Source organism: Andrena cerasifolii, chromosome 3 (assembly GCF_050908995.1).
Source record: "Andrena cerasifolii isolate SP2316 chromosome 3, iyAndCera1_principal, whole genome shotgun sequence".
Taxonomy (NCBI): Eukaryota; Metazoa; Arthropoda; class Insecta; order Hymenoptera; family Andrenidae; genus Andrena; species Andrena cerasifolii.
In genome coordinates, this window is record NC_135120.1 from 2,977,593 (window position 1) to 2,996,785 (window position 19,193).

At 43.6% G+C, this 19,193-nt stretch overlaps 1 protein-coding gene and 1 long non-coding RNA gene across 6 annotated transcripts in view; both read right to left on the minus strand.

Annotated features, from left to right (window-relative positions):
• Window positions 1–5,368, minus strand: part of LOC143367031 (uncharacterized) — a 426,392-nt gene extending 421,024 nt beyond the window's left edge. The window contains exon 1 of the mRNA XM_076808641.1: window positions 3,897–5,368. Coding sequence (XP_076664756.1) covers window positions 4,323–5,294 — 972 coding nt within the window. The 5' untranslated portion in view covers window positions 5,295–5,368 and the 3' untranslated portion in view covers window positions 3,897–4,322. The remainder of the gene's footprint in view (window positions 1–3,896) is intronic.
• A 5,907-nt stretch (window positions 5,369–11,275) lies between these two features.
• LOC143367065 (uncharacterized) lies at window positions 11,276–17,386 on the minus strand. Of its 5 annotated transcripts, none has more exons than XR_013084888.1 (4): window positions 16,486–17,386; window positions 15,815–16,406; window positions 15,599–15,719; window positions 11,276–11,996 (listed from the first exon to the last, which is right to left on the minus strand). It is a non-coding gene; the product is annotated as an uncharacterized LOC143367065 (long non-coding RNA). The 5 variants fall into 5 exon arrangements; XR_013084884.1 differs by having other exon boundaries at window positions 15,815–15,952; window positions 16,175–17,386; XR_013084887.1 differs by having other exon boundaries at window positions 15,829–17,386.
• Window positions 17,387–19,193: the final 1,807 nt, after the last annotated feature.

Below are 19,193 nucleotides of genomic sequence, written 5' to 3' on the forward strand. Positions count from 1 at the left end.
GTAAAAGGGTCTGAATACATTTTGTTGTATCTCGTATAGTTTAGGTGTTATAAAGATATTAACATCGAAGATGTTTGTAGAAAAGAGCGTCGCACAAAGACCGCCCGTTATGAGCTGTTCAAGATGACCCAGTAACCGAGAAAGTTCGGACCCGCACGTACCGTTGACGTTCGCCGACTCATGGGGTAACACGGTCATAAACCGCGATCCTGACGAAACGCTTTAGCTGATCAGCTTAATTATTTTTCGGGAACCACGAATGGTATACAAGTCAGCCTGTTTAGTATTTACCTAAATATACCTGATGCGAGAATGATGCCACCAATATAGCAATTAAAAAATATTATACATCAATACGCCTCGCGTACAGACACAAGAAGAAAAGGGGTAGTCCGCTGACAGCGCACGGGCCCTCCTGCTTCTTCCTCCCTTCAAATTAAAGACGGATCCCTTATCTGTCGAGTATAAACACGCGCAAGAATATCAAAACAAAAGCACACGCAGGCGTATTCAGTGCCAGAACGGGTGAGGCGTAGGGAGCAGATTATATTCTGACCAATCGCAACTGCATTCCTTGCAGACGCGAAGTTTCCACCTTTTCACAGCAATATCTCCTCCCCAAGGCTCACCTTCTCTCGCACGGAATACATAAACGCGTGTTTTTTTGTTTATAGTTGTAACGTTCTAGAACGGGTCGTGCCGTTTGTCACAGGAGATTCCACGAATAGAGCGGTTACTCGTGGAATTGTGGGATTGGTTCGGGTGGCGTGAGATAAAGAAATGAATTTCAAGAAACGAGAGTCCTTCTTTACCATAAAATAACAAAAGTAGTTTATTCAAAATAAAAGGTTTAACGCTTGGTCGGATCTGAACATATATTACGACACGGTGTCGTGGAAATTTGATTATAATTGATCGAACGATTGACAATTGCGTAATGACGTATCGGTCAGTATTAAAGTAACGAAAATTACGCTTGGTCGATAAGAAATAGAATTAGATGCTTCGGTCGGTATTAAAGTAACGAAAATTACGCTTGGTCGATAAGAAATAGGATTTAATCCTTCGGCGGGTAGGGCTGAACGCAATGATTCGTTTTCGACGATTTCGGTATATAATGGTTAATTAATTAGTTAAGTAGTACGATGCTAGATCGCGAATTTAACAAGAGTCTCGACGCTAGGTCGGTAATATAAATATAATACAAGGAGCGACGCTAGGTCGGAGAGTAATGTTTAAGTTGGGAGATCGAGAGGTTTCCTTCTCTAGTAAGTGTATTGGCTTCCAGTTGCCTATCAGCTTGCCCACGCTTTCTAGGATGGAAGTTTATGGAATTGACGTCCTTCCTTCAAATTGGTAGTGTCTTCTGGTGCCTATCAGCTGGCCCACGCTTGGGAATAGTAAGGCTAAGCGGGTTCTAGACCAGGTCCTCTGAGGGTAGCGCGGGGCGGGGGGAAGTGAGGGCGCGCGGGGGAGTGCGGCGGAAGGAAAGATGGGCGCGGGGCCTGCGGGGAGAGGAAGACCGGTTGCGCGCGCACGAGCCGCGGAGTGGGGGAAGCCGCGATGATGGAGGGGATCAGTCCGGGCCGAAATTTTTCAGAGGGAGGCATTGACCCCCGAAAAAAATTTCTTTCAGAACTTGGCCCACCCGAAAAATTTTTCAGACCTAACCCAGGGTGGGTACTGTCCTAGTAATTTTTTTCCAAACCAATATGCATCAGAAATTGTTTCGGACGATGTCGGGAAAGATCGGCGTTTTTCGACACCGCGTCTTCGAGGGAAAGAGACGGAGTATTACTTTAAAGTTAAAATTCTAGGAGGGAAAGAGACACCACTACATAGGGGATAGAATCGCATGCATTCTAAAGCTAACAGTATTTCAAAGCGTTCCGATTTAACGTCGCAGCGTTTCGCGCGATCTCGCGTAATTCGACTCCTCTGGAGCGGCCGTGCAAGGTGATGTCACTTGGCGGCGCGAAGAACGAAATAGAATTATGCAGCGTCAGCAGAAATCTTTTTTCCCAACGCAGAGAAATAATAATTATTGAAACGGCGAATCTTAAAAATTAGGCGGTGAGAGGAGGAACACGGGTAAATAAAATTGAGAAATAATATATGTTTAAGAAATATATATTGTTACAAATGATATGAAAGAATAATATGAAGGAATAATATAGAATATAAAAAACATAATTAAAATATATTTGGCATAATTATCCCACTCGATAACATCATCAGCAAATAGATTAGTTAATGGTAAATCCATAGAAACTTGCACAGGGTCAATTTCAACTGTAATAACACTAGCTCGAAGCCCCAATACTTTATTCCTACAGGTATCAAAATCAATATTTTCCGCTTTGACGTTGCCAAGCCACACTCTTTGGAAATCGCCTAAAAACGTTTGTTATTCATATCGATGCATCCAATATTCCTCATCATCCTCGAAGTAGTCGTGTATTGGATTATCCAATTTTTTAAAAACTTTTAAAAAAATGTCGCCATCCTGATTAGCTTCCACCTCATAAAGTTCTGCACATTGAATTGCTTCGGTTTGAATCGCAACATTTCGACAGGCCACATACACTTTCGGGCTGGATGAATGGATAACTGCCGTAGCAGCGGTGATCGTAGCGGCAGTCGGACGTTTCAATTTCATGGGCAATGACATAATCTGAAACCGATGTTTCTTATAATTCTCAAAGATACTATCACAACGATTCACTAAAACATGATAATGGAAACTGACGGTATTAATCGATTGTATTTCTATGCGTCGAACGATTGATAATATCCTTCAAAAGCAATCTTCTTTAGAGCAATTTCACTTAACACAAAAAATGATAAAAAGTGGTTCAAAGAACTGTCAAAGTGACTGCACGTGGACCACGATTTGAAGACAACTGGTCTCGCTGCATCTCCAAGCTCCCACATGTGCACCCACGCCTAAAGTTGCATGGCTTTGCAAAGTAGGATGCCATTGTTCTTCGCCATCTTCATCACAGGCCACCTGCATTTTCGCTGACCATCCTCACCTTCTTTACATATTCGAATTATTCAATATCCATCCTCAGAGTGCACTTATCATGTTCTTCGAATTCTTCTCCCTTCTTCTTTGGACACATCATTCGACTAGGTCACACCACTTTTGATCGCGTATCGAACGTGTATTGGACGTCTATTGAACCACTTTCAACGCCTAACGTACCACTCTGAACGTGTATCAAACGTGTATTGGACCACTTTCAACGTCTATCGTACCACTCTGAACGTGTATCGAACGTCTATTGAACCACTTTCAACGTCTATCGTACCACTTTCAACGCCTACCGTACCACTCTGAACGTCTATCAAACGTCTATAGTACCACTTTCAACGCCTACCGTACCACTCTGAACGTCTATCAAACGTCTATCGTACCACTTTCAACGCCTAACGTACCACTCTGAACGTCTATCAAACGTCTATCGTACCACTTTCAACGCCTAACGTACCACTCTGAACGTCTATCATACGTGTATGGTACCGCTTTGATCATGAATCGTACTACTTCTATATAATAATTACAACTATCGTCTTAATCTAGCGTACATGCAGGAGGTTGGTGGTTGAGGAGGGTGATGAAAAACAGTTATGCATTAAAAATTGATTATATTTTATTTGTGTATTTCCCTCTGGCGTTTAGAACACCACTTGAATATTTTAAATACATTTTGCATGGCACAGTGCTTTGCGTGTCTGCCACATCGCAGAGTAATAACTACATTTTGCTTATTTACGGATTTGATATCCTCGTAGTCAATGTCCAGCGTCTCGATGATCACGTCCGCTCTCGTATTTTCATCGAGGAAATCCACGAGCCAATCGCGTTTCTGCAGCCCTTTAACGTATACGACATGGGATGTGTCATCTTCCTCGTCGATCGCATCGGCTAAAGCTTTCATAATTAGCTGTTTAGCCATACTGTACGGAACGTCTCCATCTTCCCAACGTAGTCCATGCTGTTTTGCCACCAACCACCGGATGCTCGATTTGTCGGATTTTGTAAGAAGATATTGCGGCATCGAACTCCCAAAAATTTAGTGCGAGAGAATTGTTCCCTTTCGTAGGACAGCAACTTCCTTCGCGACAAATCTTCCATCGACGATGAACCCCTGCAGGTCAACGAATGTTGGTACGACCATTATCGATACAATTTAGAGGTCCGTTCACTTCCAAGTCAGACTGGAGAATGCGGTCTATCTCGTAATGCATCTCGATTTTCACGATGAAATTTTGGTACGATTTTGGCACAGGAGAGGGCAGGCAAGTAGCGTGGCAATTTAATTGATTTTGCGGACCACATTTGTCAGCGGATTGTATTCAACCACCCGATCGTGCAGAATCAGACAGTAGGCCGTAGTATTTGCAGGCACATTCTCTTTACACTCGAATTCTATGCGCACGTCCACGGTACCATTCTTGATCGACTCATTTTGTCGCGAGCAATCAATCACCACGAGGGGGCCAAATTGCAAAAATTGGGCCACGGTGAATAATGCCTCGTTGCAACTATGTCCGTAATACGATTTACGAAAATGCGTATACATGTGATACAAGATGGCAAGCTTATTCTTGTCAAAGTCCAAATTCAGGTCATCGTATGGGTAAAATTCCGAGTTGAGAAAAAGTTTTACATTGCTCATTTTGCCGTCGTTGAACCGAGTAACATCTTCGGTTATCTTATTCTTTCGTTCAGTCTGTAGACCAAGGATAATGCATCGCGGCTTCTCCAGCTGCGCAGATGCCTTCACGGCCCACGAGTGCTTGGTCGTGCTCTGTAAGAAAGGATACTCGTACAGATCCCACGATTGAAACCAAATGCTCAGGTTTTGTCCACGTTCCAGAGCATGTAACAGCGATAGCTTACTAACATCGTTTAGCGTCACGTGAGGCATCCGCCATTGCACTTTAAGTAATTCAATTTCTGGCTCCAACATCGGCGATCCTATTAGAGAATTGTTATCGTTGCGCGATCGTATTAAAATCAATTCGTGACGCGCATTAATAATCATGCGTTTGTAGTTCTCACAAAATCCCAGCAAATATATGAGTGGGAGGCAAAAATTGAAATGATTTTTCAATATGGGTCCATCGCGTCGTTTCAAGCCCCATCCAGCATTCTCCATGTTTTTGGCTTCGCCAGGTGTCAGCGATACATAGATTTTAACCGTGCTAGTTATTCCAACGTTTCTGTTACGATCAATCTCCACGCCATTCAGCTTGTATCGAATCTCATCGAATAAGAAAGCCATGCAATTATTTCCCAACGTCACCGTTAATGCATCGTTTGGCTTATTTATCTTCAATTTTCCCTCCAGGTAGATGAAACTTTTACACAGCAATGTGTATAAATCCTGCTGCTGTATAGGTATTCTTATCTCAACGCTGTACCCAAACTTCGTGTTGACGTAACGGTTGTATGTGTGAGTCTCGAGCTTGACGATGCGATCATCAAACGTCGACTTCCCTCCAATGTTTAGAATATCAACCATTTTTTCAACTTAAGTGCGTACAATGAATCCCAATGATTTCAAAAATGCAATGTTCGCAGCAGTGAGCCTCTTCTTTTTAACGTGATCAAAGCTGTTGCAGTTGTTATTGTAAACAATTTCACTTGGAAGAAACGGGTTTCTGGAGTCGTTCGATACAAGCATCTCTTTCGTTCGCTCCACGCGTATTATCGTCGTCGTCGTCGTCGTACGTGCAGTCTGATGGTAATCTCTTCACCTCGAAAATCAAGCAACCGTCCGTCTTGATCCACAACGCGTATCGTTAGATCCGAAATGACCTGTGCGGTGATTGGGAGGTAAATGATCTGCGCGGGCGTTTCCGATATCTTATATCCTGGTGTGACTCCCGGAGAAAATTCATGTATCGTGTGTACACGTGTCCCATTGTTGTACGCACCAGCGGTCGCGCTACATTCTACGCGAATAATGTTCACGTTCATGATATTAATCGGATCGTCCGATTCGTGCCACTGTCCCGGTTCTAATACGCGATTCGTGGAGAATCCCAGTAACGATCCAATGTTATTGGGCTTTGTAAAGTCTACGGCAAATCGACAGTACAGCTCGCTTTGCATGGTGTTGTTGTTGGCGCGCAACACTATAGGATACATATCGTTGTCACTATCGTCATTGTTGTCATCGGTGCCACCGAGATTTTGAGGATACCGTTCGAGTAATCGCTGCTTCAAATACTTGGCAAATGGCGTCTTGTTCGTAGGAACCGTGGGGAATCGTAATGTATTCATGGCTGGTGTCAACGCTGCTGTTGACATCATAGTTTACGGCGAAGTAGAGTTTATCGTTGCTCGAGTCGATGTTCGGTTTTGTGTGATAAGTCTCAATGGGTGTTAGACCAAGCTCGTAATCATCGTTGCTCAAATCTATGGGTGGAAAGTAGCTCACCGCGAGGGTGCTACTCTTGCCGGTTAGAACGAGTGTTAACGACATATTCCAAGCTGTACGACTTGACTCGTACTGAATCAAAGTGGTGAGAAGTCAATCCTTAAATTTACGCCCAAGCGTTTGTAGAAAGCGTAGACATAGTCGTCCACAATTGCTCTGATTGTACTTCTGATAAGACGTTCGATTGTATTCGATTTTCACTGCATCTTTATCTAGATATTGTACCAATTCCTTAGGCGGTCGGAGATTCCCAAAGCTGTCGAAGTATACAGCTCGACGCCCTCTCTTCGCATACGCCACTCAATGAGTCCCCGGTCCCTCGACATTGTCCAAATTTACGATCCGCTCTCGTTTCGACATACTCCTCCGAGTGGTAGCGCGTTGCGCATAAAAACACCTCTAAAGAATGGAATACGCAAACGTTTTGCCAACTCCTCCAATTGCGGATCTGTAGTTACGCCCTCGGGCATTTTTATTTTCTGTTCGACGTTTTTTTTTTCGTTTCGATATTCCCTGTCCGCGCTTGTATGGTGCGAGATAAAGACCGCGACCTTCCATTGAGCGATTATGACGTTGCAGTTCCTGCAGCTGACGTTGCGTCGTCCTATTATCGTTTACCGCCTTGGCGATCCCCGCTGCTCCGCCGGCCAACGATCCTAAAACCCCTAGCAGTGGGAGAAGTGGTAATATGCCACCTCGTTTTGCCACCGGAAGAATCCGCTTTAGCAATGCGTTCTTTGGAGTCCTTTTACGGGTTTTTGTTTTCATCCCTATTCCGATTTTCGTCTTAGCCTTTATAGCTGCCCAAACAGCTGTAGCAGCACCTTTTTCACCCAGAGTCGAGTCACGCGCAACGATGCGTTTTCGCGCTTTGTCAGCGAGAACCGTATCTGCTGCGTGCCTTTCATCGAGGTCGTTGCTACGCGAATGTGTTCGCGACACGCTGCGTCCAACGGATTGATGCCTTGATCACCTCTAGCCAATCGTTTTGCCAGACGTGTTCCTGGACCGCAAAACTGATATCCCGGAATATGTAATTCAATAGGTAGCGCGTTTATTGCCCGATTTAACAGACCACAACCTTTCTTTACTCTCTTCGGCGACATTCGCTGCAGTTTTTAATCAATGGTGCTGGACCGTCGATATGCGTTCGCTGGCATGGGCGATTATAATGTTCCAAGCACCGACGATGCTGCTGAACCTCGCCAAACTCTCGCAGTAGAATAATCTTTGGTATATATTTCAACTGCTCAGCGGTTAGGTCTCGAATATCACAATTATCCGCCAGGATCAGAAGCATTTTGAGCTGTTTTGCTTCGGCACGGACCTATAAATGGGGCGCGTCGCCGTTTCGACGTATCAAAATCATTTTTCATCGTTCATGGAGAGGAAGCGATTCGCTCGGTGGGATGACGTCACTGTTATTCGAAAATGTAAAGTAGCCAATTTCACCTATCGGAGTCAATAAATTCTCCAAATACTTATATTTCGGCTGTTGCAACGACTTGGAATACACGTACACGTTCTCGAAGCGGACGCCGTGAGGACTTTCCAACAAGCTGACCAGCACGTTGATCTTTCCACAATTTGATGGGCCACAAATAACAGAGCGGATAGTGTATGGCAGCATGCTACCGTGTCTGCGTCTCGTTTGTTTCGGAGACATCTTTTGCGATTTATCGTCAAAATTAGTCACGCGTATTGCCACAGGTTGTCGCACGAATCGCATCCTCGCTGTGAACTGTGAAAAATGATTTTGATACGTCGAAGCGGCGATGCACCCTATTTATAGGTCTGCGCCGAAGCAAAACAGCTCATTATTCAAAATGCTTCTGATCATGTCAGATAATTGTGATATTCGAGACCTAACCGCTGAGCAGTTGAAATATATACCAAAGATTACTCTACTGCGAGTGTTTGGCAGACACATCGATCAGTTATGGGACAGTAAAAGCCGATTCCGAGGTTCAGCAGCATCGTCGGTGCTTGGAACATTATAATCGCCCATGCCAGCGAACGCATATCGACGGTCCAGCACCATTGATTAAAAACTGCAGCGAATGTCGCCGAAGAGAGTAAAGAAAGGTTGTGGTCTGTTAAATCGGGCAATAAACGCGCTACCTATTGAATTACATATTCCGGGATATCAGTTTTGCGGTCCAGGAACACGTCTGGCAAAACGATTGGCTAGAGGTGATCAAGGCATCAATCCGTTGGACGCAGCGTGTCGCGAACACATTCGCGTAGCAACGACCTCGATGAAAGGCACGCAGCAGATACGGTTCTCGCTGACAAAGCGCGAAAACGCATCGTTGCGCGTGACTCGACTCTGGGTGAAAGAGGTGTTGCTACAGCTGTTTGGGCAGCTATAAAGGCTAAGACGAAAATCGGAATAGGGATGAAAACAAAAACCCGTAAAAGGACTCCAAAGAACGCATTGCTAAAGCGGATTCTTCCGGTGGCAAAACGAGGTGGCATATTACCACTTCTCCCACTGCTAGGGGTTTTAGGATCGTTGGCCGGCGGAGCAGCGGGGATCGCCAAGGCGGTAAACGATAATAGGACGACGCAACGTCAGCTGCAGGAACTGCAACGTCATAATCGCTCAATGGAAGGTCGCGGTCTTTATCTCGCACCATACAAGCGCGGACAGGGAATATCGAAACGAAAAAAAAAACGTCGAACAGAAAATAAAAATGCCCGAGGGCGTAACTACAGATCCGCAATTGGAGGAGTTGGCAAAACGTTTGCGTATTCCATTCTTTAGAGGTGTTTTTATGCGCAACGCGCTACCACCCGGAGGAGTATGTCGAAACGAGAGCGGATCGTAAATTTGGACAATGTCGAGGGACCGGGGACTCATTGAGTGGCGTATGCGAAGAGAGGGCGTCGAGCTGTATACTTCGACAGCTTTGGGAATCTCCGACCGCCTAAGGAATTGGTACAATATCTAGATAAAGATGCAGTGAAAATCGAATACAATCGAACGTCTTATCAGAAGTACAATCAGAGCAATTGTGGACGACTATGTCTACGCTTTCTACAAACGCTTGGGCGTAAATTTAAGGATTGACTTCTCACCACTTTGATTCAGTACGAGTCAAGTCGTACAGCTTGGAATATGTCGTTAACACTCGTTCTAACCGGCAAGAGTAGCACCCTCGCGGTGAGCTACTTTCCACCCATAGATTTGAGCAACGATGATTACGAGCTTGGTCTAACACCCATTGAGACTTATCACACAAAACCGAACATCGACTCGAGCAACGATAAACTCTACTTCGCCGTAAACTATGATGTCAACAGCAGCGTTGACACCAGCCATGAATACATTACGATTCCCCACGGTTCCTACGAACAAGACGCCATTTGCCAAGTATTTGAAGCAGCGATTACTCGAACGGTATCCTCAAAATCTCGGTGGCACCGATGACAACAATGACGATAGTGACAACGATATGTATCCTATAGTGTTGCGCGCCAACAACAACACCATGCAAAGCGAGCTGTACTGTCGATTTGCCGTAGACTTTACAAAGCCCAATAACATTGGATCGTTACTGGGATTCTCCACGAATCGCGTATTAGAACCGGGACAGTGGCACGAATCGGACGATCCGAATAATATCATGAACGTGAACATTATTCGCGTAGAATGTAGCGCGACCGCTGGTGCGTACAACAATGGGACACGTGTAACGTACCAATGCGAACCGCCCTACATTTTTTCGTTTTTCTTTACATATTAACCAATGTTCCTTTTCATTTCCATTTAATTTTACGCCTTGTATAGTTAGCACTAAGAATTCTCGAAACACTTGCGAGCGACATCCCATGCGGCGGGAAGACAGTGAATCTAGTGACGCGCAACGCATGCGCATAACCGCGAATTCAAAGACTAACTCAGTGCCGCGCAGGAATCAAGCGCGCTTGCGCACACCGCACGAACAACCGGACGCCGAATTATCCGAACGTACTACGCGAGTGGCGCGAACCGGACGTGAATTATAATTGGTGCGCGGAATCGCACAGCCGATGATTGGTACAACGAAGTACCGCGACTCGGTATAAATACCGGACCATCAGCAAGGGGAAAATCAGACTTGGTTCTATCACCGAACCGCCGAGACCTAGGCAGCTTTAATTAGCTCCTTACTCGAGAAGAAGTTTATTTAAAACTCCAATTCTGATCCATCCTCACGAGGCAGCTTTAGATAGCTCCTCAACCACACTCAATCCTCTCGAGGAAGCTTTAGTTAGCTCCTCAACCACAAACAATCCTCTCGAGGCAGCTTTAGATAGCTCCTCAACCACACTCAATCCTCTCGAGGAAGCTTTAGATAGCTCCTCAACCACACTCAATCCTCTCGAGGAAGCTTTAGTTAGCTCCTCAACCACGATCAATCCTCACGAGGCAGCTTTAGCTAGCTCCTGCACTTTCTTTCAGGCAGCTTTAATTAGCTCCTCAACCACCAACCAAAGCCTATACGACTTCCTACTCCAAAGCGTGGGGCCAGCTTATAGGCACCAGAAGCATTTCAATCAGAGAGAAGGAATCCTCTCAAATTCTACGTTCGAATCGACCTAGCGTCATTTCCTGTTTTATCAACATAACAAACTCTATTCTTTATTACCGACCTAGCGTCGTAACCTAAAAACAACTATAAACTTCATTATCGACCTAGCGTTAAAAACCAATCGCCGTGCGATACGTCATTACGTACCAACGTCCGTTCTATTGTAAAAACAAACTCAATTAACTGAGTACCACACATGTTCATTATAGACCTAGTGTCTCGACATTTATTTGAATAAACCATTGTTATTTACACGTTAAAAGGAGGACTCTCGTGTCTTGAAATTCATTTCTCAATCGCATGCCACCCGAACCAATCCCACAATTCACAGGTAAACCGCTCTACTTGTGAAAACTCCTGTAACTACGGCGACGTCCCGTACAAGAACGTTACAGGTAGCTTAATTTTGGTGACAGCGGTGGGATAAGTTTGCTTGAAACCGCGATCGCGTGGCAAAGGAGATCAACACTCCTAGCGAAGAACAAGACTCCTTCTTTATTACTAAGTCAGGCGCATTAAAAGAAGCAAAATCATGGCTACAGCCGGTTCAAATACCACTCAGGTAGACGCAGTTATAGAGGAATTACAACGGTTACAATTAAATCAAGAAAACGGGCGTCAACCAAATATTAGAATTCGCGATGCCGCGGACACGGTTCCAGCCTTCGACGGGCGGAACATTACTATACATCAATTCACAAAATGCTGTAGGAATGCGAAGAGTATGATCGCGCCAAACGCCGAATACGGTTTAGTACAGCTAATCAAATGTAAACTATCCGGGCAAGCCTCTCGAGTCATACTTAACGGCGATTATAACACTATCGAAGAGGTAATTAAAGTTCTCAGCTCACGTTTCGCTCCACTACATTCCTCAATCCAGCTATATGGAGAAATGTCGAAAATTGCTCAGTTACCGAATGAAGCCACTGTAGATTATAGCAGTCGAGTCTCCGGGATCCTCCTACAATTAAGATACTGTAATGAAATAGAGGTTCCCTTACACGTCGCGCAATACAATCAATCCGCGGAAACAAATTCCATTAAAGCTTTCTTAACGGGGTTAAAACCTGAAATCTACGCACGAATGCGAACCGTCGAATTCGCTGACCTCGATACCGCCATCAGCACCGCTATCAAAGCCGAGGCAGAGTGTCAGGAAAACATAATGAGGAATAAATTCGCAGAAGGACTATCGCACTCCGCGCAGTGCAGTAATTGTTTCGGGTACGGGCACTCAGCTACCGAGTGTAGCAGTAAATTCCCGGCAGGGCAAATAGCACAAATTAGTTGGAGATCTAAATATTGTAATCATTGTCGAAAAGTAGGACACACGGTTCAGGAATGCCGGAACATAAACACCGCGCCCCAGTCAACACCTAATAATCCTGGGTCAAGGCCGTCGTCATATAATACCGGGTCTCAAACAATGCCGCGCCAAAGCCAATCAGTAGAATGTAGATATTGTAAAAACAAGGGACACACTATTCAGGAATGTCGAAAGAAAATGTACAACGACAAACGAAGATCCACAGACACAACCAAACCCGAACTTCAAACACCAAACCCTCCCCAAAATTCTGTACGCAGTCAAGCCGTGTTAAAATTACGATTATCCGAAACATGGAGAGCCCCTAGTCTAGCTTTATCGAGTCCAGAATTAAGGGCTGATAAGGTAATAATGATGATTGATACTGGAGCAGATTTGAGTGTAATCAAAGAAGAAGCCGTATCTCCAGGCACACCAATTTTTTCCGACGTAACCTACGAATTAACAGGAATTACTGAAGGTTCTCTATCAACAATAGGATATATTAAAACCAAAATCTTAGATACAGTAGCAGAAATTCATGTAGTCAAAACTTTACCAACAGCTCAGGACGGAATTTTAGGATCAGATTTTTTCCACGGGAGCGGAGCTGTTATAGATTATTCAAGAAAAGGGATCACAATAGGAAACGAATTACTCCCGTTTAAAAACGTGGAAATAAAAATTCCTGGCCGAATGAGATACCAAATTCCAATCAAAATTCTAAATCAAGGTCTAAAAACCGGATACGTGCCGAAACTAAATGTACACCCCAAAATTTTAATGGGTAATGCTATAATAACAAACAACGATGGAATAGGATATCTATATGCCATAAACACATCCTCTAATGATATCAAAATCGAGATACCTTCGGTAGAAATAGAACCTTACGAAGAAATAAAATTCGAAAGAGAAATTGCATCTCCAGACCATGTTAAACAAATACTCGAACTACTTCGTCTTGACCATCTAAATCCAGAGGAAAAAGCAAACATAGTAAAATTAATCGAACAATACGCAGATAGATTCCACCTCCCCGGTAGCGAACTAGAAGCGACAAACACTGTGTCTCATAGAATAATTACCGAAAACGAGGCACCAGTAAATGTAAAGCAATATCGATACCCCCAAGTCCATAAAGAAGAGATTAACAGACAGATAAATGAACTCATACAGAACAAAATAATCTCACATTCAACCTCCCCGTATAACTCACCATTGTTCATAGTAACTAAGAAACGGGATAGCCAAGGGAACATACGTTGGAGAATAGTAATAGATTTCCGTCGACTAAATGAAAAAACTATAGGCGACGCGTACCCCTTACCTAATATAGTGGAAATATTAGATCAGCTAGGCAGTGCGAAATATTTCTCAATATTCGACCTAGCATCGGGATTCCATCAGATACCGATGCATCCGGAAGATAAGCACAAAACCGCCTTTTCAACGCCCTATGGACATTACGAATTCAATCGAATGCCATTCGGTCTTAAAAACGCTCCAGCTACATTTCAAAGGTTAATGGACCAAGTTCTCACCGGATTACAAGGAATAGAATTATTCGTGTACCTAGACGACATAGTAATCTATGCTAGTTCACTTCAAGAACACACAACCAAATTCATAAGATTAATGAATCGGCTAAGGGAAGCCAACCTATCTCTGCAACCAGACAAATGCGAATTTCTAAAAAGAGAAGTATGCTATTTAGGACATATCATTAGCGAACAAGGAGTTAAGCCAGACCCAAAGAAACTAGAAGCAGTTAAACAATTCCCACAACCCAAAACTCAGAAGAATATAAGACAATTTTTAGGACTAGCCGGATACTACCGTAGATTTATAAAGAATTTTTCTAAAATAGCAAAACCATTATCTGACCTAACTAGAAAGGATTACAGATTCGAATGGACAATCAAACAACAAATAGCTTTCGAAACTTTACGGGACGCTCTATGTAAAGAACCGATATTACAATATCCAGACTTCAATAAACCATTCATCATTACCACAGACGCCTCAGGTTACGCAGTAGGCGCGGTTCTAAGTCAAGGAGAAATCGGGAAAGACCTACCCATAGCATACGCCTCGCGAATATTAAACGACGCCGAAACACGGTACGCCCCAACAGAACGCGAACTACTCGCACTAATATACGCCGTACAACATTTCCGTTCATACGTATACGGGAAACGTTTTACCCTAGTGATGGACCATAAACCACTGGAATGGCTACATACACTAGATAATCCTACCTCCAGGCTCATGCGCTGGAAAATAAAATTAGCAGAATACGATTACAAGATAGTATACAAGCCCGGGAGATATAATACTAACGCAGACGCCCTCTCGCGGAATCCAGTAACTTTACTCCCGCTACAAGTGGAAGGGAAACGATCACGCCCCCAAACCGCCACGAGTCCGGGATCCCCAAATCCAAGCCCAACAAAACAACCTAAGGGAGATGGATCATCCTCCTCATCATCATCCGATTTCAATCCTGATCAAATACAAATGAGGAGAAAGTTAAAAAGGAAACTTAAAACCACGACTACCACATCATCATCAAACAGACCGGCGGAGAAAAAGAGGGGAATCACACCAATAGGGGATTCAGAAGAAATGGAAGTATCCACCGATAGCTTTGAAGCAACCAAAAATATTCAGGTATCAGTAGAGGTTCACCCCTCCCCCGGACAAATCGGTCTTCCACCGTCAAACCCCAGACCAACCACCCTTAACCGCCCTCACAGCCCACAACAAATGGAAATAGAAGTACTAGAAAAAGACTGGGATCAAATCATGGAAATAAGCAACGCACAAGTCCCAAAAAGTCATACATATAGAGAGCCACCCAAAATAGACTCTAGTAATAGTAGCAGCAGCAAGAAAGATAGCCCACCAATAAGAGGTAGAAAATACTGTACAAGAGAATCCAGCGAAACACTATCAGGGCCAATATCCCCAATCACAATAAGAAAAGATCCACAAAATAACTTTAAAACATCCACGGGACCACCCCGACAGCAAATACAATCACGCCAACAGAGACCACCCCAGCAACAAAAATCACCACCACAACAAGCACCACCAAGAATAGTGAACCAAGAAATATATCAGAGTAAAGTAAAAGAAATCACAGACTATTTATGGATGAGAAGGGAAACTGCAGGGATATTTATCACTATACATGGGAAACCAGTAGGCGAGGAAAGTACGGAATTCATGAATAGGGAACAAATTAAAATTACCTTACCCCTGCCACTCCAGGCAGGAAGTATAATAGAAATTCCCAAACCAGGACGAACCATCTTAGGGATGGTAATGCCAGATCCTCCAAACGAAGAAGCCTATCATACCATAATTAGGCACCTGCATAATAAATTAACACAAAATAACATTAACAAAATCTCACTACCCAAAACAGAAATTAATATATCTTGGAAAAAATTAAAACAAATGATCACCCTAAGGTTCCTACAAACAAATATCAGCATCACAATCTGCAATGGCACTGTACAGCTGCCATCAGAACAAGATCGTCCAACAATAATTAGAGAAAACCACGAGTCACCAGTAGGAGGACATAAAGGGGTAACCAAAACCTATAACAGAATTAGAAACCTGTACCATTGGCCAAACATGAAAAAGGATGCAAGGCAACACATTAAAACATGCATAAGTTGTCAAAAGAAGAAACTATTACGAACTAAAACAAAAGAACCCATGATAATAACAGATACACCACTAGACGCCTTTGACAAAATATCCATGGATATTGTGGGACCATTGCCACCCACAAGATCAGGAAAAACATATATACTTACCATACAGGACAATCTAACAAAATTTTCATTAGCAATACCATTAGTCTCATTCACAAGCGAAGAAATAGCCCAGGCATTCACCACACATTTCATATGCCAATACGGATGCCCAAAAGCCGTTCTCACAGATCAAGGATCTTCATTCATCAGTTCTCTCATGCGAAACTTTGCAAAGGCTTTCAATATCAAGCAATATAAAACTTCAGCATTTCATCCACAGTCAAATGGTTCCCTGGAAAGAAGCCATCATGTATTAGTTGAATATTTAAAACATTACATAACCAAAGAAAAACAATGGGATCAGTGGCTACCACAAGCAATGTTCTCTTATAACACTAGTATACACGAAGGTACTAAATACACTCCCTACGAATTAATATATGGTAAAAAAGCCAGACAACCATCAAGTCTAATACCAAATGATTCATTAACTACATATCCAGACTTTGTGGAGAGGTTAGTAACAAAGTTGCTCAACATTCGCGAACTAGGACGCCAAAATTTAGAAAACTCAAAATATCGCCAAAAACACTACTACGACCGAAAGGTATCCTCTGTTAATTACCACAAGGGAGAACAAGTACTGGTTTTAAAACCGAAAAGAGACAAATTCAGCGACGAATACGATGGGCCTTACACAATCATCGAAATTTTAAAAAACAACAATGTAAAGATAGCTGTGAGCCCCCGTCGAACTAAGGTTGTCCACAAGGACAGAATAAAAAAGGCCTATACGCCACCAGACTGCGCCGCCCCTAGGGACATTACGGCAAACCATTAACAACTTCACAGCGCTAAATTTAAAAGTGGTGGGGATTACGAAAAAGGGCTCATTCAGGAAAGTGACACCCTCGAGAAAACCACGCGGAAAATCGCTTAAGAACAAAGAAGGGAAATAGGAGTCAAGACCGACCACTCAGACAGCCAAGGTAGGAACTATACAAAACACACATTAATAATAAAAAAGAAAAAAAGGAATAAATTACAAATCGGGTTATTATAAAAACGTGGTGTGCCGGTACAGACGAAATGTCAAGAAAATCCGCCGAAGAAAAATGGATTAACCGCCCTCGTCCAGAAGACGACATTAAGGACCCAATGCAGAGACTACTAGAAATGGTCTGTTTAAAAGCAAAATGGCCAGGCTACAGGACCGACTGCAGCGATCTTTACAGAAGAAAGATCTGCTATCCCTGCTACAAAAATCTGAAGGCGGAGGACACCCAATATTATACCCCCGCAAGCCGGCACCTGCTTACCGTACGCAGGCATCTCATCAACTTTAAATACTGTTTGATCTGCACCAGGGAAATTTACAATTGGGGAGTCGCAGCCCAATGTTCGGACTGCGTCGATACCTTTTTTTGTTATGAGCCCGAGCATTAAGGAAGCTTTGGAGTTGGGGGTAGCTCTAAATGTACTAGGGAGAGAGGAACGGAGGCCTCCGCAATAAACACCATCATTTTTCTATCATACATACGTGTAAAAAAATTCAATTACCTTCCAAATAAATCCAACCATATCCTGCTACATATTCATGTAATATACTTCAACATTGCTGAAAAACCCTTAGCAACAACGTATAAGAGGGACAGCTATATACCGAGGTCAGTGAAGCCGCGATGTAAACAAACCGCGCATTCCTGAAACATAGAGAAACAAAGTCGCGTAATAAATAGAATAAGATAGAAGCATTTCAAGGAAACACAAACCCCAAACAGTAAGAAATAGCTTAACATTGCGAACAGAAAAGGACAGTAAAATTCAGGGGAATAGGTAGTCAATAAGGGGGACAGATTCAGCGTAAGGAGAACCACACATATATTTAAGGGACATCAGACAGTCAGGCTTCATTCGATATCAAGTATACGATACCACAGTAAGCAACTATCCTAAAATGCCTAAGCGATCGGGGAAAAAGATAAAACGAATACAGATAGCATATAAATTAGCAACATCAACGCCGTCAAGCGAAACATTACCCGGCTCTAAAAATTCAAAATCCATACCATGGAAACTAAAAAAAATAACAATACCAGAGGTCGATTGGCAACCATACGTGGGGATCACCCATTCCGATCCGCGACGGCGCGCATGGAAATATATATTCCTATTCGGGACCGGGAACGCACCACCTCCAACGACAGGAACGGCAACCAACGCTACCAAAAACACAGAAACGCTCCAGAAAATAGAAGAGGAGGTAGAGAACCAGACCTCTATACACGCAGTGCCCATACCTAAACCTACATCTCTCGGGACGAGGGAAAAACCAAGCGGCGAGATGTAACGTACCAATGCGAACCGCCCTACATTTTTTCGTTTTTCTTTACATATTAACCAATGTTCCTTTTCATTTCCATTTAATTTTACGCCTTGTATAGTTAGCACTAAGAATTCTCGAAACACTTGCGAGCGACATCCCATGCGACGGGAAGACAGTGAATCTAGTGACGCGCAACGCATGCGCATAACCGCGAATTCAAAGACTAACTCAGTGCCGCGCAGGAATCAAGCGCGCTTGCGCACACCGCACGAACAACCGGACGCCGAATTATCCGAACGTACTACGCGAGTGGCGCGAACCGGACGTGAATTATAATTGGTGCGCGGAATCGCACAGCCGATGATTGGTACAACGAAGTACCGCGACTCGGTATAAATACCGGACCATCAGCAACGGGGAAATCAGACTTGGTTCTATCACCGAACCGCCGAGACCTAGGCAGCTTTAATTAGCTCCTTACTCGAGAAGAAGTTTATTTAAAACTCCAATTCTGATCCATCCTCACGAGGCAGCTTTAGATAGCTCCTCAACCACACTCAATCCTCTCGAGGAAGCTTTAGTTAGCTCCTCAACCACAAACAATCCTCTCGAGGCAGCTTTAGATAGCTCCTCAACCACACTCAATCCTCTCGAGGAAGCTTTAGATAGCTCCTCAACCACACTCAATCCTCTCGAGGAAGCTTTAGTTAGCTCCTCAACCACGATCAATCCTCTCGAGGAAGCTTTAGTTAG